This window comes from Equus asinus, chromosome 26 (assembly GCF_041296235.1).
Source record: "Equus asinus isolate D_3611 breed Donkey chromosome 26, EquAss-T2T_v2, whole genome shotgun sequence".
Lineage (NCBI taxonomy): Eukaryota > Metazoa > Chordata > Mammalia > Perissodactyla > Equidae > Equus > Equus asinus.
Genome location: NC_091815.1, coordinates 19,747,505 through 19,769,269, shown reverse-complemented (window position 1 = coordinate 19,769,269; position 21,765 = coordinate 19,747,505). Strand labels below are relative to the sequence as shown.

At 45.6% G+C, this 21,765-nt stretch overlaps 2 protein-coding genes and 1 pseudogene across 5 annotated transcripts in view; 1 reads left to right on the top strand and 2 right to left on the bottom strand.

Annotated features, from left to right (window-relative positions):
- WTIP (WT1 interacting protein) overlaps positions 1 to 3,123 on the bottom strand; it is a 90,564-nt gene extending 87,441 nt beyond the window's left edge. For all 4 annotated transcript variants that reach the window (XR_011498686.1, XM_070499383.1, XM_070499384.1 and 1 more), the window contains exon 1: positions 2,322 to 3,123. Coding sequence is in view for 3 of the 4 variants with exons in the window: in XM_070499383.1 (XP_070355484.1) it covers positions 2,322 to 2,982 (661 nt within the window). In the remaining variant the exon portion in view is untranslated. The remainder of the gene's footprint in view (positions 1 to 2,321) is intronic.
- A 1,983-nt stretch (positions 3,124 to 5,106) lies between these two features.
- LOC106829285 (large ribosomal subunit protein eL30 pseudogene) lies at positions 5,107 to 5,500 on the top strand (annotated as a pseudogene).
- Positions 5,501 to 8,094: 2,594 nt separating this feature from the next.
- The window catches only part of UBA2 (ubiquitin like modifier activating enzyme 2), a 36,701-nt gene continuing 23,030 nt past the window's right edge, over positions 8,095 to 21,765 (bottom strand). Inside the window, exons 13-17 of the mRNA XM_014838181.3 lie at positions 20,042 to 20,197; positions 18,294 to 18,390; positions 14,614 to 14,719; positions 12,896 to 13,032; positions 8,095 to 11,417 (exon numbers count right to left, since the gene is read on the bottom strand). Coding sequence (XP_014693667.2) covers positions 11,236 to 11,417; positions 12,896 to 13,032; positions 14,614 to 14,719; positions 18,294 to 18,390; positions 20,042 to 20,197 — 678 coding nt within the window. The 3' untranslated portion in view covers positions 8,095 to 11,235. The remainder of the gene's footprint in view (positions 11,418 to 12,895; positions 13,033 to 14,613; positions 14,720 to 18,293; positions 18,391 to 20,041; positions 20,198 to 21,765) is intronic.

Sequence of the window (21,765 nt, the reverse complement as noted above, 5' to 3'; positions counted from 1 at the left end):
TATCCTCAGATCTGGATGCGTACCTGAGAGCCTGCGGGTAAGGAACAGGAAGCCAGAGGAACAGACTGCAACTGCTGACCCCAATTTTTTCAGCAAAGTAGAAAGCAAGGGCAGGGGCCGGAGGAGAGAAGCAGTTTGTTGAGGGAATAAAAGAGGAAACTGACCAAGGCTTAGAGAGATGGGTGGCACCAGAAAACCACAGAGGGTGCCGACCATCCATCTGCTGCCTGCAACAGCAGCAGCAAAGGAGCCGTAGCCCGGACTCGGAGTCAGGGCTCCACAGGGCAGACGGCCACCAGAGGAATCAGAGACGCTGAGAGGCGGGCTGCAGTCAGAACCGAAAGCTGCTGAAGTGAAGCAAAAACAGGGTGTGGCCCTGGGAGTGGGTGGCTGAAGAGAAGGCAGAGAGGTCACCAAAGTTAAAGAGGTTCCAGAAGCCTGGGGCTGTTTGCTGGCTAATGGCAGTGGAACTCGGGAGGAGAGAGGGGAAAGTTCCAAAGGTGTCAGTGAATGGCAGAGGGGGACCAGGACGTCAGCTGGCGTCAGGGCCAAGGAGAAGAAGGGATGGCACAGAGTGGAAGGAACACATCTGAAAGATGAGGTTTGCCAGAGATCACTGAGCTCGTGCAGACTTCCTTTTGTAAAATTCTGTACTATTCGGGTTGAATTGTAGGAAATTGCCACTTTTATAGCTCCAAAAGGTCAAATATCAGAAGTTCAAACAAATATTTGCCCATATTTTTAAAAATCAGGAAAATGTAACTTAGATCTGGCTTCTCTTGAAAAACCGAAGATCTATCATGGCTCACCTCCCACTCCCAGGTGGCTTCAATGGGCTGGAGCTGAGCTGAGTGGCGGCTCCCTCTGGGAAGGCCAACCCATTAGCCCCTATGGTCTTGTACCATCAGCTCTCCGCTTCTCCCACTGCCTGCCTGGGTCTAGCCACCTCGACTTCACACCAAGATTCTGAGTAGCCACGGAGGCCCACAGAACACACCTCCACCCAGGCCTGCAGTGTGTGGGACAGGAAAATAGGCAGTCTCCCATGGAGAAAGTACTGGAAGTCATTGTTTTCAGAAGAGAGTCCCAGCTTCTGCTCCTGGTACCTGCGTGGCAAGAGAGGCAAGAGCTTCCTAACTCATCTCCCTGCTCCCAGGCCATGTGACAGCGGCCACAAGAACTACCAGACCACACATTCTCACCCTGCCGCCCCCAGATGAGCATGAAACCCTTCGGTGAGCCCCCTCCCAAAAGCAGGCTGACCCCATGGCCCAAAAACTCCCTTGACCACCTGACCCCTCTTGGGCTGCAAGCCCGGGGAGCATACTGGAACAATCCCCATCTTTACTTGCCTCCTTTCACCCACATTCTTCCCTCTGCCTGGAATGCCCTCATCTGGCCTGTCACAGCCTCCTCCTCTCTCAAGATCCAGTTCAGGGCGGTCCTGAGCTGCTAGCTGGAATGAATGTATGAAAGATACATACTCCAGGACAGCCTCAGTCGCAAGCACCATAACCACGGAAACCAGGCGCTCAGCCGTCCTGCTTCTCAGTACCGGAGGGAAGCAAGCCTCCTCCCCAGGCCTCTCCTCAGAACCTCAAGCCTGAGAGTCCTAGGAATGGTCCAAAGGACCAGGGATCAGGGAACCAGGGTCAGACCGCGAAATGGAGGCTGTCAGAGACTGCTGGGCTTTGCAAACGCTGTGAAGCAAGATTCCCTGTGGAAACATCCCATACACACTGCACAACCCAGAGCGAGGACAGCCCCGTGTGAGCGGCTTGGTCCCCTCCCCCTCTGGGTGGGCGTCCTCTCCCCCACACACTCTACCTCCAGCCGCTACCATCGCCAAAGCCTCAGGTCAGGCGGGGGATCTGGGGGTAGCTGGACCGCTCCACCTCCCTGCTCCTGTCCACACCCCATACTGCTGGTGGGAGACACCCCAGGACGGCAGGGGTCCCTACACAGCTTGGCTGATCAGCTAACCACAAAGCATGGAGTAGGACGAGCAGAGTGGCAGGTATCAAGAAGAAACTACCCGAGATCGGCTTATTCTGTCATGAAGTTAGGAACAGGAGCGCATCACCTCACTCTGCCAGAACACCTTCTCCGGCCGGGAGACCCAGAGGCGGAGCCGCTATTCCAAATAAACCCCAGACCCGGCGGTTCGCACTCACACGCCCGCCGCGCAACTAACGTCGCCGGCTCCCCAGCGCCCCTGGAGACACGCTTGTCCCATCCCGGCCCCTCGGCCCACGCCGAGCCCCGGCCCACCCCGAGCTCGCCTCGGCCCAGCCGGCCTCCGACCCCGGGGCCGGACTCACCGAAGTAGTCCCGCGCCGTGCGCGCCTCCAGCGCCCGCTCCAGCTCTCGGGTCAGCGCCTCCAGCCGCCGCTCCGCCGCGCTCGGGCCGCCCTCCCGGGCCGCGGGCAGCTGCAGCGGAGGCAGCGGGAAGGAGGCAGGCCCCGCGGGCTCCGGGGAGCGCGCCGGCGCGGGGCAGGCGCCGGGCGGGAGCAGGTCGGCGTAGGCGCCGGCCGAGCCGCGGGAGCCCAGACTGGACACGCTGGAGCGGGCGCTGCCCACCGACGGCGGCCCGGGGCCGGGGCGCGGGTCCGAGCGGCCGGGGCGCGGGCTGCCGTGGCGTTGGTCGTAGCCCAGGCTGATGCCGCTGGAGCGGGCGCTGCCGCCGCCGCCGTCCGAGCCCGCCAGGCTGGCCCGCGGGCTGCCCGCAGGCTGCGCGCTGAGCTCGGGGGCCGCCGCGCGCCGCAGGCCTCGCTCGGCGCGGCTCGGGCCGTCCGCCCCGGCCTCGCCGCCGCCGCCGCCCTTCCCTCGGCGGGCCTGCGCCTGCGCCGCCTCGTCCCCCGGCGCGGGCCGCGGCCCCCGCCGACCCCGGCCCGGGGAGTCGCCGCCCGGCTCCAGCTCCCGCAGGGCCAGCCCGGCCAGGAGCAGGGCCGCCTCGTCCGCGGCCGCCCGGGAGCGCTGCATGGCCCGGCCCGCCGGCCCGAGCGCGTCACCTCCGCCTCCGCTTCCCGCCGCCGCTCCGGCCGCGCCGCCGCATCGTCCGCCCGAGCCCGGAGCCCGCCCCGGGACCCCTGGGCGCGGGGCGGGGCGGGGCCGGCGCCGGGCCGGGGTCGCTCAGCCGCCGCGCGCCGTCCGGGGGCCGCGGCGCTCGGCGGGGCGGCGCTTGCGGCGGAGGAATGTGCGCTCGGCGGCGCCGGCCGCGCCCCCTCCTCCCGCGGCCGCGCCGGGGGTGGAGGGACTCCTTTGTGGGGGGAGGAATGCGAGGAAGGAGACGGCGCTGCGGCCTCTGGAATGCGGGGGGAGTGGCGGCGGCAGTAGCGGCGGCGGAGCCGCGGTGGCCGCGCGTCGCCGGGAGCGCAGAGGGGCGCGGAGGCCCGGCCGGTCCTCGGTCGGAAAGCGGCGCGCGGTGGCGCCGCGGGGAGAGCCCGGCCCGGCGGGGCTCCCGGCCGTCTGGCCTCTGGAGAGATCCCGGATTCTCCCCCAGGCCCGGCCGGAGAAACGGGAGCAGCTGACAGACGTTTCCCACATCCTCCCTCATCTCCTGTCCCGGCGCCGCCACCGCTTCAGGCGCTCGGCTGGGCACGGTCAGCCTTGGGCAGAAGCGCTGCGCCCGCTCCGGGACCCTGGAGGACACGGTGCGTCTCGTGCCGAGGCGCCCCCAGGACCTCGCGTGACCCCGCGACCCCCAGCCCGGCCCGGGGCCATGTGGCTGCGCGCTGGCTTCCAGAGCCCCCACCTGCCGGGTGGGGAAGGCGCCCGGTGCTGGGAGCGGGGGCTGGTTGAGGACTGGCCCTCGCGCCTGGTCGGCGCACGCAGGCCCCCGAGGCAGGCCTCAGGCTGAGCCAGTGGGCGGCTGAGCCTCAGCTGCGACCGCCACGGGCGGTCACCAAGAGATGCGAGGACTCCTTTTGCCAGCATCTGCCCTCAGGGTCTTGGGTGAGGCGCGAGGGAGATGCTCCTGAAAGCACTGCGCCGCCACAGATCCTGGGACGGGGCGCCTTGGGGGCCACGTGGGGGCCGGGGGCACAAGAGGTGACTAGGGCTTTGTCCCCAAAAACACTAGCGACAAAGCCCTTGTCACATATTTCAGACAGCTTATAGGGAAGGCAAGCAAGCCATTATCTGTCAGGACCCAGTGGATCCAGGAAGACCACCTCGAATGGAAGGGTTCTCTTTTCCAGGCATCCCTGCTCAGAGATTTCCAGGAGGGGCCCACAGCATCGCAGGGAGCAGGGAGCCTGGATGGGGAGTGGTCTGCCCGCAAACAGACCAGGGCCTCTGGCCTCAACGTAACTGAGGAGCTGGCTGTGGCTCATTCTCCTCAGCTGGCAATGGAGCAATGTCTGGCCCAGCAACTCCTTCCCAGCACACCTCAGAGCTTTCAGAATTCCAGCACCCTCTCCCTCAGGCTCAGGGTCGGGGGTAGGACAGGCACAGGTGAGGGCAAGCGTTTTGGGAAGCAAATATCCAGAGAAGCCATCTCATGAAATGATCTTCCACTCTGAGAAAGGAAAAACAATTTAAGTCAACAATGAGATATCACATTTCACTGATCACATTATCTACCATTTAAAAAAGGATATATTGGCAAGACTGTGGTGAAACTTGCATATATTTTACTGGTATAAGTTGGTACTTCCCATTAGGAAGGGCAATTGGGTGGTATTAACATCCTCACGAACAAAAACACTCATAAGCAGTGATGCTCCAAGAATCTATTCTATGCTAGAGAAGTGATCCAAAATGCAGACAACAGCGCATGTACAAAACTGTTTACCACATTATTTATGCAGCTATACAGTTCTAGGATCTCCAGCCTTCAGAAAAGGAGCTCAGAAGGAGCTCTGCTCTCAACGGTAGTTCTTAAATAACTGTTCCATCCCCACCTGCCCACTTAGAGCTTTCAAGATTTAAATATATTGGAGGCTACGGTCAGCTAAAACACATTGCTTATTCTAATGGTAAGTAAATAAATAACAACAACAAAAACTCATAACAGAAACTACCTAAAGTGTTTGCTTTCTGGATCCCCCAGCTATCTTGGCAGCGGTTCTTGGTTGGGGGCCGACCCACACCTAAGACAGGAAGATGGTGGCAGCAAAGAAGAATTAGTCACTTGAGTCAATCAACTCTAGGCTCCAATTCATTATGAAAAGTGGAAAATACTGCTGGGGTACAAGTGGACTCTGAAAATGATCAGACAAGGCAAAGCAAAACTGGTCATCCTCGACATCTGCCCAGCCTTGAGGAAATCTGAAATAGAGTATTATGCCATGTTGGCCAAAACTAGTGTCCATCACTACAGTGTCGATAATTTATTGAATTGGGCACAGCATGTAGAAATTACTAGAGAATGCACACTGGCTATCATTGATCCAGGTGATTCTGATATTGTTAGAAGCATGCCAGAACAGACTGGTGAAAAGTAAATCATGCAAAATTTTTCTTTAATAAAATTGACCAAAACTGGTTTTAATAAATAAATAAGATGTTCAATACTCAATATTAGAATAAAGTACTTCTGCGAAGTGGGAAATACATTAAGCAATTATTTATGAATATATTAAAAATATTTAATGATGTGGGGAATCATACCATTGTAATGTTAAGTGAATACAAAGTAGTATTCAGAATTGTAATCTCATCTATGCACAACCTGAATGTGTCCCAGACCCCATCTTCTTCGGCATCCTCACTAGAGGCATGTTGAATGTTTGATCTCAATTTGCTGGCTCTTTCTGTCTGGAAGCACAGTGGGGGAGAGGAAAGGGACATGGTCTCACTCGTGGGATTTGAAGCATCGTCCAGGGACTCAGTGCCCAGCCTCCACTGATGCCTTCTCTGTCCTCCACTGATATAGGGATGTTCTCTGTGTTCGCCCCTCTTTCTTTCTGAGTCCAGTGGTGTGCTGGTAAATGTTTACCAACCAACACCCTGGGGGAGATTTGTACAAATCAGGAGCCCTGATTTATAGCATTCGCCAATACCACCATAGTCAATTTCATGACCCACCATCTTTTCCTTGTAAGGTCCCAGAGGCTGATCCTATCCAGACTGTCCATGTTCATGGTGAGTTTTTGAGAGATCCCCCGGTTGTCTCTCCTTGTAACCTAGCTTCCATCAGACTCCTGAATCTATCTGTAGTGTCTATATTGTCTGGATCCTAACTATGGACACAGTTCAGGGGTTTTCCCAGTCAGATGTCAATCAAATGTGTTTGGATAAGTTGGGTTATGAGGAAAAGAGGATGGCATGCAGTCAAACTCCACGTGGAGGAACTGCTGGGTTCCACACTTTCTCTCCACTCAGCCTGCAGTGGTCTTTACCCTTAAAATAATTTTTCCTGGGGAGAGCAGCAGGAATCTTTCACCTGAAGCCCACTTGTACCTCTCCCAGCTCAGCTCCTACCTGGGGGCCAGTCCTCCAATACACACACAGCACCAGACCCAGACTCAAGGCGCATGTTCTGTCTGACACATGGGGAGGCCATCCCCTGGGAGTTGTGCCCAAGGTGACTTTTCCATCCCCTTCTCTGAGGCCTAGCTCTTTCAACCATCAACTTCCCCTGGTCCCAGTATCCCCTTAGGCCTCTCTGGTGGCACAGGTTTCAAAGCATTGACAACTGAAGCCACAGACACGACGGACGGTTCCCCAATCTAACAATCAGGGTTAGGATTTGACAATTACATTGCTTCTTCAGGGAGCAAGTGGCTATCTTGGAAAGACTTTCACTTTCTTGCCCTGAAACCTTATCCTTCACTCAGGAATGGGAATTTATGCACAAACATTGTACGTTGCAGAGACCCCAGCCAGTCTGCAGCTCCATGGGGAAGAACTATTTGGGGATGCCCAGATTCCTACAGCTTTTGGGAGCATTTTTGAGCACCAGGCGGGTGTGCATGTCTTATGGTGGTGCTGGAAGGTGCAGCTCAGACCAACTGGGAGGAACCTTGGTAACACACAGAATGTGGGCTCTCGGATCCCCATCTCACCACCTACTGCTGCCGTGGGATGAGAAGCTGGGTTTCTGTGCACACCAGCCCTGAGTGTCTTACTGCTTTCAAAGGTTTCTACCCAGGCTGGCAAGGTTGGCAACATTTCCCAAGAAGCGCGGCATGGTGCCAAGTAGGGATGCACTACATGTTTCTAGGATGAGGGAATGACACATGTGCACAATGCCCACATTTTTCTGAGACTGATTGATCTTCCGAAAATCTAAGTGAATTGTTGCAACATTTCTAAGGTAAAAAGCCTGAGGACCTTCTTGGAGCATGGTACATTCTACTAAAATTTTTGTTCAGAGTCTTTCCCTATGTAGTAAGTCATCACTTCTAAGTTTTAAAGCTGTGTCAGAGACACTTAGTAAAACTTCCAAAAATGTTATTTTACCAGGAGGCAACTGTCTTCAAAACATAACCAAACTGCACAGCAGCATCAAAGCACTATAGCTCAACTCAGCTGATTTTTTTAGTGAGAGTTTAAAACCTTCTCAAACTTTGGGCTGGAATTTATTTTAAATTAGATGCAGGGAAAAAAAAGTTCTGTGTGTGCAGTATTCCCAGTATGAAAATGTCTCTAAAAATACTTCTCCAAATATAACCTCCTGCAAAATGATCAAATGGAGATTCCGGACCTCAGGAACACTACTTCAAGATGCAAAGAAATGGGAGGCCTCCACCACTTCTACAACTCACAATGACTAGAAACACCTGCCAACATTTTTTCCTCCTTGATTTCTTTGGGTTTTATTTACTTTTAATAGTTTTTATTTTCTGTCTATTACAAAAGGCTAGTAGGGGGCTTAAATTTGCCCACATTCCTTGGCCATAGCACAAGTCCACTTTAGACACTGGTGCCGCCAATGGGCAATTTTCAGGAACTGGAACATCTATTATGAACCAAATGCTTTCTGGCAGCTTCTAAGCAGACCATTAATCTACTGGAAACATGGCTCTCTTCTTTGGAGGCTGAAATGAAAGAGAATTCTCCCTACATCACAGCCTGGCAACAAGGATGAGTAAAGCTGACTTCAAGATGTTGGACCCAGGAATCACTGTGACACTTTCTCATTCCAACTTATATTTTTAATATAATCTTTATTGCCTTTCTAGTTTCAATCATAAGATATACTCAGTACAAAACTTGAAAAAGTCACATAGGCACAAGAGGAAAATACAGACCGTACATATATATATATATATACACATATATATGTATCTCCACTTTTATTATGAAAGCTTTCAGAGAAAAGTTGGATAGTACAGTGAACTTATATAGGCTCCACCTAGATCTGATAAATGTTGATTTTACTTTTTTCTTCTTGTATTGTATATTTCACCGAGCCATTTAAAAGTTGTGGTTATTATGAAGCTTCATCCCTAATATTCCAAGAATACGGACACAGGCCTATATCACTACAAGAATGTTATCATACCTAAGAAAATAATTCCATTATAGCTTAATTTATTCCATTTTAAAATTTCCAATTGTCACAAGAATTGTTAGTCATTTATTTTGCACTTGAGCTCTACAATGTCCCACGTCCTATACTTGTCCGACTGTTTCCTCTTAGTTTTGCTTTACTTGGTTCCTCTATCCCCTCTATTTCCTGTCAGCTGGAGGTTAAGTCTACACACTGGATTAGACTTGGGTTAACTTTTCTTTTAACCGAAGCGCTGCTGTATTCTTCATTTCATCATCTCCTCAGGAAGCATGTATCCGCTTCTTCCATTACCGATGCTAGGTATGATCACTTGATTACAGTGGTGACCGATCAGTCTATTGTCAAGACTGATTTTCTTTCCTTTCTCAAGTTACCTGCACCACAACATTTGAGCACTGTGTGAAGATTCTGTTCCTCAGCAGCCTTTTACTAAAGGTTTTGGCATCCACTGATGATCTTGGCCTAATCAGTTATTTTGTTAAGGGCTCAGGCTTTATATTAAAATACAGAATCCTCTCATGGTATACGCCATGTATGAGAACAGATCTTTGGGACAATGGGCTCTCTAGTAAACTTGAGTCACCAGACTGCTCCCTTGAGGCTGGAAGATGGTTTGTCAGGCTGTATTTCAGGCCGGAGCTACTGGGGAAACACCCTTAATGAGCCCTGCTCCCAGCTCCCCAACTGAGAAGAAAACTCACATGGGAAAACCACGAATACAAGACCAGCTCTGAAGTGTCTTCAGCCCCCAGGGACATGGAGGCAGCGTGGATCTGCTTAGTTTAGTTGAGCAGGACCCCTGAGGCCAGACCTGCCTTGCTGGTAAACTCTGATTTTTATAGAAACAGGTAGAAAATGGACAGAAACTGCTAGACAAGGTAGTAACAGAATCGTTGCAAAGATGAAACCACCGGTCTGCCAAAACAGAAACACACCTCTACAGACCAAACTGGCACTTACTGCCACGTACATTCAAATGGGAAAGAAAACAACAAAGAAACATACACAAAATGCCAGAAACACACTGTTGGCAACTGTTTTTTTTTAAAAAGGCAGGGTGAGGTTTTAAGGAATGGGAAGAATTTCAAAATTCAGATTTCTGGAGAGCTTTTCAGAATTCAAAATTTCAAAACTGAAAATCATCAGTGACCAACCAGTTAACCAAAACTTATTTCTGAGAGGTGGTATTCCAGGCCAGGATATTTCACTTTTATGTTACATTGTTCTGTAATTTTGAAATTATTTTTCCTGGAGGAAAATGAAACACCTAAAAATGCAAAGTGAACCTCACAGGCTGATAGGGTTGAGTGGGAATCCAGCTTGCTTGCAGCTGCTCTATCAGAAGGCTAGCAGTCAGTCCATCCTGGAGGCATCAAGCAGCATGCTCCTGAGAGGTGAGTCTTGTTCAACACGATTTTTCTGAAGGCTTTGATTACATGCTGAATTTACAAATGATACAAAACAAGGAGTAAGAGTTAAGCTGGATGGCAGGATAAGAATTACATAAAGTGGAACAATATAATGAATTATCAATTTCAAATTCAGTTGACTGTGGCCAAAAACACCAAAGGCAGAGGTATAAAAGGGGGGAAACAGATTCATGGGTTTCTCTTATCTGAAAACTCAAGGCACATCTGTGTGAGGAGAGTACCGTCAGGGCTCAGGCCCTCTGATGGCCCAGAGCAGAGATGTGAGGGCTGATCCATTCAGTGCTGGTCTGGCCAGATCTGTAGGCTGGAGCTGGGCCCTGAATGGTACACTCACGAACGGACTCTGATGAACTGGGGGACAACCCAGAGAAGACTGCAGAATGGAGGAAAGACTCTCCTCTGGAATCTCAAATCCAAGGCTGCAAGTTACTGGGGCTGGGCAAAGATGACTTAAATGTTCTCAATAAAAAGCTAATGGTTTACAATCCAAATTTAAAAAGCAACACAACCATTAAAAGCTCATCTATGGCAAACAGCGGAGATCTTTTAACTTTCACATCCATGATGAGTTAATTTTTTAAAAGGAAAGAATTTAGCATGCCTGCAGTAAATACAATGTATAAACCCAATAAGGCAGCAGAAACGTGCACTGTGCAGGCATGGAGAACAAGGATGCAGATGCCATTTATTTGGTCCATAAGTACAGTATAGTTCTGAGTTTTACAAAACATCAAATATAAATAACCTGAAACTGTAACAATACACAAAAATCGGCTTCTTACACAGACATACCAGGCAGTACAAGCTGAAAACTTGAGTAAATTAACATTGTTTTACATTAATATACATAGTGCCAGTTAACATTTAAAAACAAATCTCAATGCATAGCACTTGATACTTCTTTGAATCTGTTTCAGTCAGTTAAGAGTATGAAAATGGTTAGATCTAGGCTAAAAATAACTCTTCTTCTAACCAAAAATAAAGGCATAATATTTATAACCAGGTATCAACTTTACTAAACCACAATATTTTAAAACTATTAAATGATACCTAAGAGTATTTACATTAAAAAGGCAACATGCATTGTGGTGTTTCATCTCATGACTGGATATGCACACACTTTGTTCAAAGGGTTTTAAAACTATATTCCTACTTTCAATACAGCATACCGCAATGTTCCTAAAGGTTCTAGTCAAACAAATGCTTTAGAAGGGAGCAGAATCGTCTTCAAGTCACTGGTATCAATTTTTTCCCTTTGGAACAAAGGACATAACAATAACCTGGTTCTGCCCAGATGACCTAACGCAGTAAGAGGGTTCATGTTCTTTCTAGCGGTGCTTCTGTTCAATCTAACGCTATAACGTCATCAAGCTCTTCTGTCTGTTCTGTGCGTGACCTCTTTGCACTGACATTCTCTTTCTCATCTAATTTCCTCTTGCGACTTCTCTCTTCTTCAGTGATGTCAGCATTATTTGAAGGACCTTCTTCATCTGAATCAACTATGAGCACATCATCTTGCTCTTGTGCTTATTTCAGAAAAAAAGGAAAAAATGGTTAAAAGTGTGGGAGTTACTAGCGGCTCACTCATATTTTGTATAAGTGAAAAGCTAACTCTTCTGATATATACCGAGTTTAAGAATAACTACCCTTAGGGAATCTTCGCTTTACATATTAAATATTTCTGTCCTGTTTTAATGTTTTCTATAACAAGCACCATTTCTTTTCTAATCAAAACAAAAAATTGTAACAAGCATTATTAACCCAAAGGAATTACTAGAGTTCCTTCTTTCTATTTCTCCAACAGAAAAAGAGGGTCAATTGTAATATTGGTAGTGATAATAATAATAAACATCAACAACAACAACATATAGATAGCACTTACAATGTGCCAGGAAGTGTTCTGAGCACTTTGCATACAACAACTCATTTAATCATCACAACCCTATAAAGAAGATAACATTACTATCCATTTTCCAGAAAAGGAAACTGAGGTAGAGAGAGATTGACTTGCTCAAGGTCACATGGTAGCAGAAGATGAGGCCAGGATTCAAACCCACACAGTGCGGCTCTGAAGTGCATGCTCTTAACCTTACACAACAGTTGGTTTTGCAGCTCCCTGCTCCACCAAATCAAAGGCAGAGTACCCATCTTACTCAGTGCTGTAGCCTCCAAAACCTATCCACAGTAGGGGATCAATAAATGCACATTTCAAATTATGATTCTTTAAAAACTGCCACAGTCCCTTCCTCAAAGGAGGATGATGCACCCTTCTACTTTCAGAGGGGAAAAAAGGTCATGAGCCCACGGCCCACAAGTGGGCCACACTCTAAACAGTCTCAAAGTCCATCTTTAAAACTCCCAGAGAACAGAACCAAGAACAACCATATTCCAAAGACACAGGGTGAAAGAAATGGAAACAGAAGTAAAAAATCACTAACTTTAGTTTCCTGACGAAAGAATAAAGTGTGTGTGTGTGGAGAGTGGGAAATGAGCAGGCAGTTAACATCCAAATCTGAGCATAGTAAAGCACCACCACCAAAAACCCAGGGAAACTGATGCACTTTACCAAAGTCATATTGGTTCTGAGAAAACTGCAAAATGCTAAAATTCTATATTTACCAAGCATCTGTTCACTCAAACTAGTCAGATACACTGATTTGTTGCCCCTAAATAAAACAGGCATACAGAATCCAAAACTATTACTAGTAAAGATAAACTGTCTTTATGCACTAGTAAAGTCACTGACACTTCCAGCTGCAAAAACCCCTTAACAACTAACAACGAAGTGTTTCTATTTTCCACAAGAATTTCCCCCAGTCTTAAACGTCTTCATGGTTCACACACTCAAAGTTCCATTAAAACAATCAATGCCAAACCAACACACACCTCTAGTAGTCCTATGGATTTCTATATTATGGTCAATGTTCATAAAATAATCAGTTTGTTTCTATATAGTCTTGCTTGCTGGGTAATTAACAACCTGCTAAATGGGGCCATGACTCACCTGTGGATGTGGAAGGCTGAGCTCCATCATCACTGCCATTCGTTATGCTTTTGGCAGCATCTTCAGCTTGTTTGGGCCCCACTTTTTCTGGGGCATCACCAACAACTTCAAATTCAACATCCTTTCCTAGGTCTTCACTGCAAGAGAACCACTCACTATAAAACTGGACTGACACTATGACTATTTACAAAAGCAAAGGTGCAAAGGAGACATACTGTTCTTCAAAGCGTACACTACGTACATATCAAATATTCTCATTTTCAAAGAGCTAAAAAAAAGAAACTGTACATAACAGGCTTTTGTGATAACTGAAAACTCTAATTCAAATGGCTAATACCATTGCACCCTCGAATTAGGAAAGCGTTTTTAAAAAAACGTTAAGTAACTTTTACTGCTAAAGCAGAACACTGAGTCCAAAACTCCACGGCCCAATGTTAACTAGTAAGCATTATTTCTTCAGCTATTACGCGAAAAGATTCTACACATTCTAGTCTGATCTTAAACAGAGTAATTTCATGTCTTATGAATAGCATTGCATGGATTCTGGGTTTCCCCCCCCATCTTTACAGGTAGCACCCTGCTTTTGTAATGAATTCCCAAAAACATGTATGAAAGTTTAACGCATGAAAGTCAAACAAAAGACTTACATGTTATAAGGGGGGGTTCTGTTCCCAGAGAGCTAAAAAATATGATAAGAAAAACCCTAATTATGCCTCCTCTTTTAGACACCATCTGCTATATTTCCATTTTATTGTACATGTCCTTTCGTTGTCTTCTCTTTCACAAGTGAACACAAGCACACCACTGACATCCAACTGGTGTCTCATTGAGGCCAGAGATCACTCCCTAGCACTCTACCTTTGATTCAACTGACTCTGAAACTTATGCTTATTACGAATAACCCACATTCAGTCTTTCCTGTCATTTTGTGCTTTTTATAAACCAAGTCTATAAAATGTAATACTCTCCAAACAACTACACAAGCTATATATGTTTGCATAGACATGGCAATATCAGCAAAACAACTGGACGCAAGTAGCAACCCTTTACGTGTTAGATGGCACCCCAAAGTCCTAGGTCAGGGTGCAGTTTAGGGGTTATGAATGAGCATGTACAAAAATGCACCTTGTTCAACAGATAAACATACCAAAGTGGAGGACCATCTGTTTTTTACTTGTTATATATATGCAAATATTCTATAATACAAGCACCTTGAAAGCTTTTTATAAAATGGGCAGGATGTAAAATCAAAGAAGAAAAATAGATGACTCAGTAATCTATATAGGATAATTTTTAATGTTCTCGTTATTGTTACAGATCACAAATGAAGTATTTCTTTTATGAGAGAAATATTTCTTTTCTTCTAATTGATCTTTAAAAATAAGTGAAATTTTTATTCTAGTTCAATTATCAAAATGAATTCACCTTTCATTTTAATTATTCAAATGTCTGAATTTCTACCCTCTCTAGTTTTTCTCATCAGCCACCACTGATGACAGTTACCCTTAAACATTTTTTTGTCTATCCCTTTGATTTCTGAATTCTCAGATTTTTCTGTAGGTCAAACCTAGGGCACTCAGTGGCCAACTCAAGTAAATATACTATGCAGTTTCAAATGAACAGTAGGATTTAAGGGTAATAAAAGATTTTTTCTCCACTTTATCTTAAGTTTGTATAAACAAATAATTTCTTATACTTAAAATATTAATAGTTCCTACCTATGAAGGATGTTGATCAATAAAGTGTAGTCCTGAAGGAAGTCGTCTGCTTGTAGCCGGCTGCCATTTCTAATTCCAAACTCTGACAACTTCTTGTGATTATTAGCTAGAAAATTAGAAAGGAATTTAGATACTTCAGTTATAACAAGCAGTCACGTTAGTTTTAAAAAGGCTAAAGCCCTGGGGCCGGCCCGGTGGTGGAGCAGTTAAGTTTGCACGTTCTGCTTTGGCAGCCTGGGGTTCGCCAGTTCAGATCCCGGGTGCAGACGTGGCACCACTTGGCAAGCCATGCTGTGGTAGGCATCCCGCATATAAAGTGGAGGAAGATGGGCATGGATGTTAGCTCAGGGCCAGTCTTCCTCAAAAAAAAAAAAAAAAAAAAAAAGGCTAAAACCCTACTAAAACTTGAACTGTGTCCCCTCCAAATTGGTATGTTGAAGCCCTGACCCCAGTACCTCAAGATGCAACTGTACTTGGAGATAGTCCTTTATAAAGAGATGATTAAGTTAAAATGAGACTGTTGGGGTCGGCCCTAATAGTAATCTAACTGATGTCCTTAGAAGAAGCCAAGAGAGAACTCAGGAGAAACCAAACCTGTTGACACTTGGATCTACAGACCTCTAGTGTCCAGAACTATGAGCAAATAAATTTTTGTTTTTTAAGTCACTCTGAGGTGTATTTTGGTATGGCAGCCTGAGAACACTAACCCACAAAACTCAGGCACCTAGGAATTCAGCCCTCAATACCCACTACCAACACTACTTTAAGGGAACCAAACTGTGAGAAGTTCTGAGAACCTTTTCCCATTCAAACGAAATTAACCTGGAATCCTGCAGAAGTCAAAGACAACCTTTAGAGTTGTCCAAAACACATTCTACCTGCAAAGAGATTATCCACAACTTCAACAAACTACTTTTTAGCAAATTTTTCAGTTCAGAAATATGAGAACACTTTATTTGAATGGATTTTTCAACAGAAATTTTCAGTATTTCTCAATGAAGAGCCAGGTGGGACTTTCCCGAAATAATTACTCCAACCTAGTTCTATCTTCTTCATATCATTTCGGCTTCATCTGAATACCCCTGTGTGTAGTGCACAGTGCTTAGCACCCACCAGCACTCAATAAACCTTCGCTACATGGGTTATAAATACCCCAATGAAGAACAACCCCTCCAAGCAAACTTTTGGCATCAACACCTCCTCCTACCTGCTCTAGGGCCTTTCTACCTTGATTGTCCTTTCTCTCCTGCATGTTCAAATGCCTCTCTCTTCTGACTGTACAAGACTGCTTCCCCATCATGCTCCCAACTCACACTCCCTCCTTACAACACTCAGTCCACTTTATTAAATATTTGCTCTGTGAGGGGCACAGGCTGTATCGAACCTGTGGATCTTTATCCATAGTGCCCAGCACATGCAATTTTGTATGTGTAAATTCTAGTTATCATGTTTAAATTTATTAATTTTCTACATAATCTAACCATATTTTTCTTTCTCAGTTTTTGTCATTCCTTTCATGGCTTATAAGGAAAATTCTTAGAAAGGATCTCCCTACCTTGACCTTGAAACCCATGAACTACTGACAATTTCCAATTCTTTTACAGATTGATTTCTTACTTTAACTTTTTTAATACACTTGGCATGTCTTCAGAGAATGACAGTTCCTACCCAGACTTCTATCCCCAAACTCTTTCATACATTTCCCACTCACTACAAACTCCTCAGACCCAACATTTTCAAAAGGGAAACAGTTACTATGTATTCTGTCCTGGTGAATTAGCATCACCTGTAAAGCCAGAGTCCTGGTAACAGTCCTTGACCAGCCTAAGGATGCTACTCTTTCTCACCTGCACCCTAAATTCTGACCTTGCAAATCTCAAAGCTGTCATCTGCTTCTGCCTTAGTAAAAACCCCTCACTCCCCTCAGTTTTCCTCTCTCTAAATGGCTCCCTGCCTCCACTCTCACATCCTTAACTCACCCTCTGCAGATTATATTAGAAGGTAACTACATTACTTCCCTGCTTAAACTCTGGTTGGGAGTAGAATTTGAGGGGAGGAGGAAGACACACACATCACGTGCATGCCACAGAAAGCCCACCAGCTGCATCACCACTGCCAACCCACACTATGCCACCTTCCAGTGAAACAAAGTAACTGACCATTCCCAAAGCCTTTTATGTTGTTTACATGTTCATGCATTTGTAGCTGCTGCTCATTCTGCCCAAAAGCAGAGACTCTCTTCTCTGCCAGAGGGTCCTTACTGCTTCAAGGGCTGGCCCAGGAGTCCTGTCTCTCCCGTGACCCCTTCTTAACAAAGCTTTGATTCATATCTTGTACATTCCTTCTACAGTATTTCTTAGACTGTACTAAATCCACTTGTTGATCATCTCTCCTCTCCTTCCAGGCTGTAAAGTACTTCAAGCTGGGACCACTGGGTTATTCATCCTTGAATTATGAATACCTAAGATTATGCCTATAATACAGGACTCCAAACATATGTAAATAAATGCTGTCTCACCCTCAGTAGCACATGTATTTTGTGGAGAAGAGCCACATCTAAGCCTCTGCGACTCTTGACCAGTTTCCATGTTTAAGATCCTATTTAAAGGAACTGGCTAGAACTAAGGGAAAAGCATGAAGCTATAGGCAAAGTTCTGCGGGTTTTTTTGTGTGTGAAGACAGCTGGCTAGAATGGGGCTTAAATATTCAACTAGATCCTTAAAATAGACTACCACCCAGCCAAAACATGGCCTACAATTACTCATGACCTAATATCCCAAACAATTTCTTGACAAGGAACTACAGCCAAGAAGAATCCTGACACTGAGTTTTAATTTAAAGGTTTGACATCTGAATCCCCATGAGGATCTGGTAAAAGTGCACTGAATAAATGACCACTGAACACACAGATGAATAAGTAAGTTGATATAAGGAGAAAAGAGTGCCCCCAATTTTGGTACCCTGGCAAAACTTGGGATATGGAGAAAGCAACTAAAATGGTAACGCAAGAGATCAGCTGCCAAAGTGACAGAAGAGGTGTGGGAACTTCTAAGTCCAATCAGACTGACTAGCGTAGTGTCATCTGAAGGAGGCATAACCACAACCAACTCTCACTAAGAAAGCTGAAACAGAATTAAACGTGTTGCACCTTGTACAACAAATGCAGTAACAAGAGGGATGACCTGTCTGAGTTTCTGAAAAGGAAAGCCTAGAAAGCCAAAACTAGGCACTGATTTTCAGCAGTACTTTCTGTTTTATGATAGAAGCAGGCTATCAAGACGTCCCCACTCTTGGACAAAATACCTAAAAGCCTTAGATAACCTTCCTACTCTGATCTAACAGCCAGAGCAATCTTCTCGTTACTAATTTAGCTCCAGGAGCCAAGATACAGGCAAGGCGATTCCTTGGAAGTGGATGAAAGCAGTGCAGTCCTGTAGATGGTAACTGTGAGCTGGGTTATTGAGAAAGAGTCCCCCAAACACGTTGACAACATGGAGTTCCTAAATCTGGAACTATGGTGATCCCACCAAGGCAATGCCACCTTGGGAAAGCACCTCCATGACCAAATATCAACTGTGATGCTGAGAAACATATACAGTGAATGGATAAACTAATGTGGGGAATGAATAAATGCAGTCTCCACCGAAATGAGGGGACTGAATAAATGCAACGTATAATACCTTCTGTCTCTCCCTCTTCTGAAGATATTAGGATTGTTCCTTTCCCATCTTCAATTTGGACATCTGGTGCTACCATAGCAAATTTTTCTTTTACTATCTACGAGAAAAAGAGATTCAAAATATTAATATGTGGAATTAAGGACCATAAAAAAACCTACACTTTTCTGCCATAAAGGCTCATACTTTCCCCTTCCATTGCAAAGGGGCCAAGTTATTCTTTAAGATACCTCAGGGGAAGCAGGAAAACAGTGGGAATTCACCCAATGATTTTATGTCCACATTCCCTCCCCATGTTCAACCGCTGACCGAGATCAGATAAAACTTCCTTCAAACGCAGGGCTGAGAACTCCTTGATTGTGTCCTTCCCTGGAGATTAGGTACTGAGCTAGATACCTGACATATTTTATCTTAGCCTCTGCCAAGCTTGTACTGGCAGATGTTTCATTAGATGGGAAATTTATTGTTAATCTGATTCTCAGATAGTCTTTCCCTTGCTGAGTTCCATCTCTCTTTAAATTCCAAGACAGATCATGAGTGACAATACTCTTAGATCCTACCTGCTCCTAAAAACACGAGATAATACTCTAAAGGTCCGATTATCCTACAAGTAGTGGAACTACCTTTAGCTCAAGAATGAGTAGATACCAACTATAATTATCTCCTAAGAAAGACGGTGGAGGGGCTGGCCCAGTGGCGCACTGGTTAAGTTCACGGGCTCTGCTTCAGCAGCCCAGGGTTCGTGGGTTTGGATCCCAGGCACAGACCTAGCACCACTGTCAAGCCATGCTGTGGCAGCATCACACAAAATGGAAGACTGGCACACATTTACTAGCTTAGTGACAATCTTCCTCAAGCAAAGAGAGGCAGACTGGCAACAGATGTGAGCTCAGGGCCAATCTTCCTCACAAAAATTTTTTTTTAAAAAAATAACGTGGGACAACAACCCTCTGTTGGCCAGTATACCAAGTCCTGATGCTTCCCATCTAAAACACAACCAGTCCTGTGTAACCAGTTCTAGGAGAAAGGCCATACACTCTCAAACAGCCTTCAGGGCCAACGAAGGCCTATTCCCCCTGTGTTAGGAGGTATGTAAATATGGAACATCATGACGGACATAATCAGAGGAACAATCTGAAGCGATTCCAAAAGTGGCAGGTGGCACCTCTTCTGGACATTTTTGAAATCTTCCCTAACAGAGAAACTAATCTAGCCAACCTAGGAGGAACTGAAGGAGCAGACCACAGGACCAGACTACATCCTAAACCTCCATTTCCCTCACTGCAGAGCTCTATGGGTGAATCCAGGTGCACAAATGCTGCATCTCCTCAGGGACTAACTCAACAGACTAGAATCAGGACCATCACTGGACCATTTAAGGATACCTCCTGTCTGCCAAAAAATACAGAATTTACGCACTATCTGGGAAACAGTCTGCTTGCCAAGATACTATGCCACCGCTGTCCCACCTGTGGTGCATATTCTAGCCAAATATATCCATTCCCTTCTGGGATGTGAGGCACATATTCTGGAACCACAGACAGCAAAGCCAGCAGGCACCCAGATGGTAAAGAGACGCAGGATACCAGAGCAACACACTTCAGCAGTCAGTTTCAGAGCAATTACCTGGCTTTTAGTTTGCTATCACAGTTAACACTGTAAAAGGCAAAAAGGAACTTGGGTTTTTTTTTTTTTTTTTAGGAAAAAGAAAATGAAGAAGCTTGTGAAAGAGAACCAGTTCCTACACTTACTTTATCTTGTAACGTGAGCACGGTCACCTTATGGACGTTTAGTCGCACAGTCACCTCGGGCTTGCTGGCACATACATAGCAATTAGGGTTGGGAGGATCCAGTGCACAAGGCACAAGGAGTTTCTTTCTTGGGTTTGGTTGTTTATTCAAAAAAATCTTTGGAGGAGGAAAAAAACACAAGCAGCAATCAGAAATTTGAGTTACAATTTTATACACCATACAGTGTGAAGTTTACTGTCTTGTTTACTGTACAGCCAGTAAAAATTACTCAAACATTCCTTCTAGATGGCAAAAAAGATAAGGAAAATCATAACTTTAAGAGACTAATTTTTCCAGCCTTCTTTTCAAATTAGCTACCATATAAAATGCTGAGCTTAGTGAAAAGAAATCTTCTATTGAAGACTCTAGACTATTCTGCAAACTAATTTAGCAAGAGGAATGGCTAGCCATACTCATCGTCTCTGGTGTCATTAAATCAGCTTTAGGGTCCCTTCCAACTGGTTATTCTCATTAATTTTAAGCCAACTTCTCAATGTCAATACACTATTTCTCCAATTAATGATAATGCTTTCACAGATGTATGGAACCAATAAGCTGCCTTTCTTTTCCGATTTTCTATGATGTCTATGATATTAACATTTATATAATTAAGGGATAATAATTACGTACATCTGGAACTGTAAGCACCTATATAGCATTTCTCTAATACCCAAACAAAAAAATAAGAACTAAGGCAAATTCAGAGAAGTGTGCTGAAATTTAAAAAGGCCCCAACCTCCTATTACCACAAAGTTTGGAGAACACTAGCAAAACTTAATACAAACAAAACAAACGTCAGGAGAACACTGGAAGATGATACACAAATTCTCATCTTGTGACCACCACATAGAGTGGTGTCTGCTAAGATGAATTAAGTGTAAAGAGGAACTCCATCGATCCCCTGAGCTTAAAGAAGTAAATTCCTTGAGAGGCTGCAAGTGCTAGGAAGAGCCTTCCTGCAGCCTCTCCCCACAATGAAGGCTAGTCATATTCATTGTGTTGGCAGGGCTGGAAACAGGGTACAATGGGGAACAGATTTAACTGATCTTGGGCTTTACCAGGAAGAGAACTGTGCTAAGGGAAATTACCAGTAATGGAATTAACGCTATTAATACCCAGGCAATTAATCCATCCTGACGTTCAGTATAAATATGAACATATAAAATCAGGACATATAAGTATCATTAGCCCAAGAGAGGGAAACAGTTGAGCAGGCAAAGAAACAAGAAGGATGTTTACTATAGTAAACAGTACACAAGATAATAAATTCAACAATTAGTATTGTTTGTGAGCTCAAAGGAATACTGTAGCCACAGGACAAATTCAGACTGCTATAAAAAGGTGGAAATCAAAAAATGAAGTTTTTAGAAATTAAAAATAGGACAGCCAAAATAAAAATTTACGTAGAACGGCTGGCACCATGGCTGAGTGGTTAAGTTCACGTGCTCCGCTGCAGGCAGCCCAGCGTTTTGTCAGTTCAAATCCTGGGCGTGGACATGGCCACTGCTCATCAAACCACACTGAGGCGGCGTCCCACATGCCACAACTAGAAGGACCCACAACTAAGAATATACAACTATGTACCAGGGGGCTTTGGGGAGTAAAAGGAAAAAAAAAAAAAATCTTTAAAAGGAAAAATACACGTAGAAAACCGAATCAAGATGGCAGACTGGCAACACAATTGT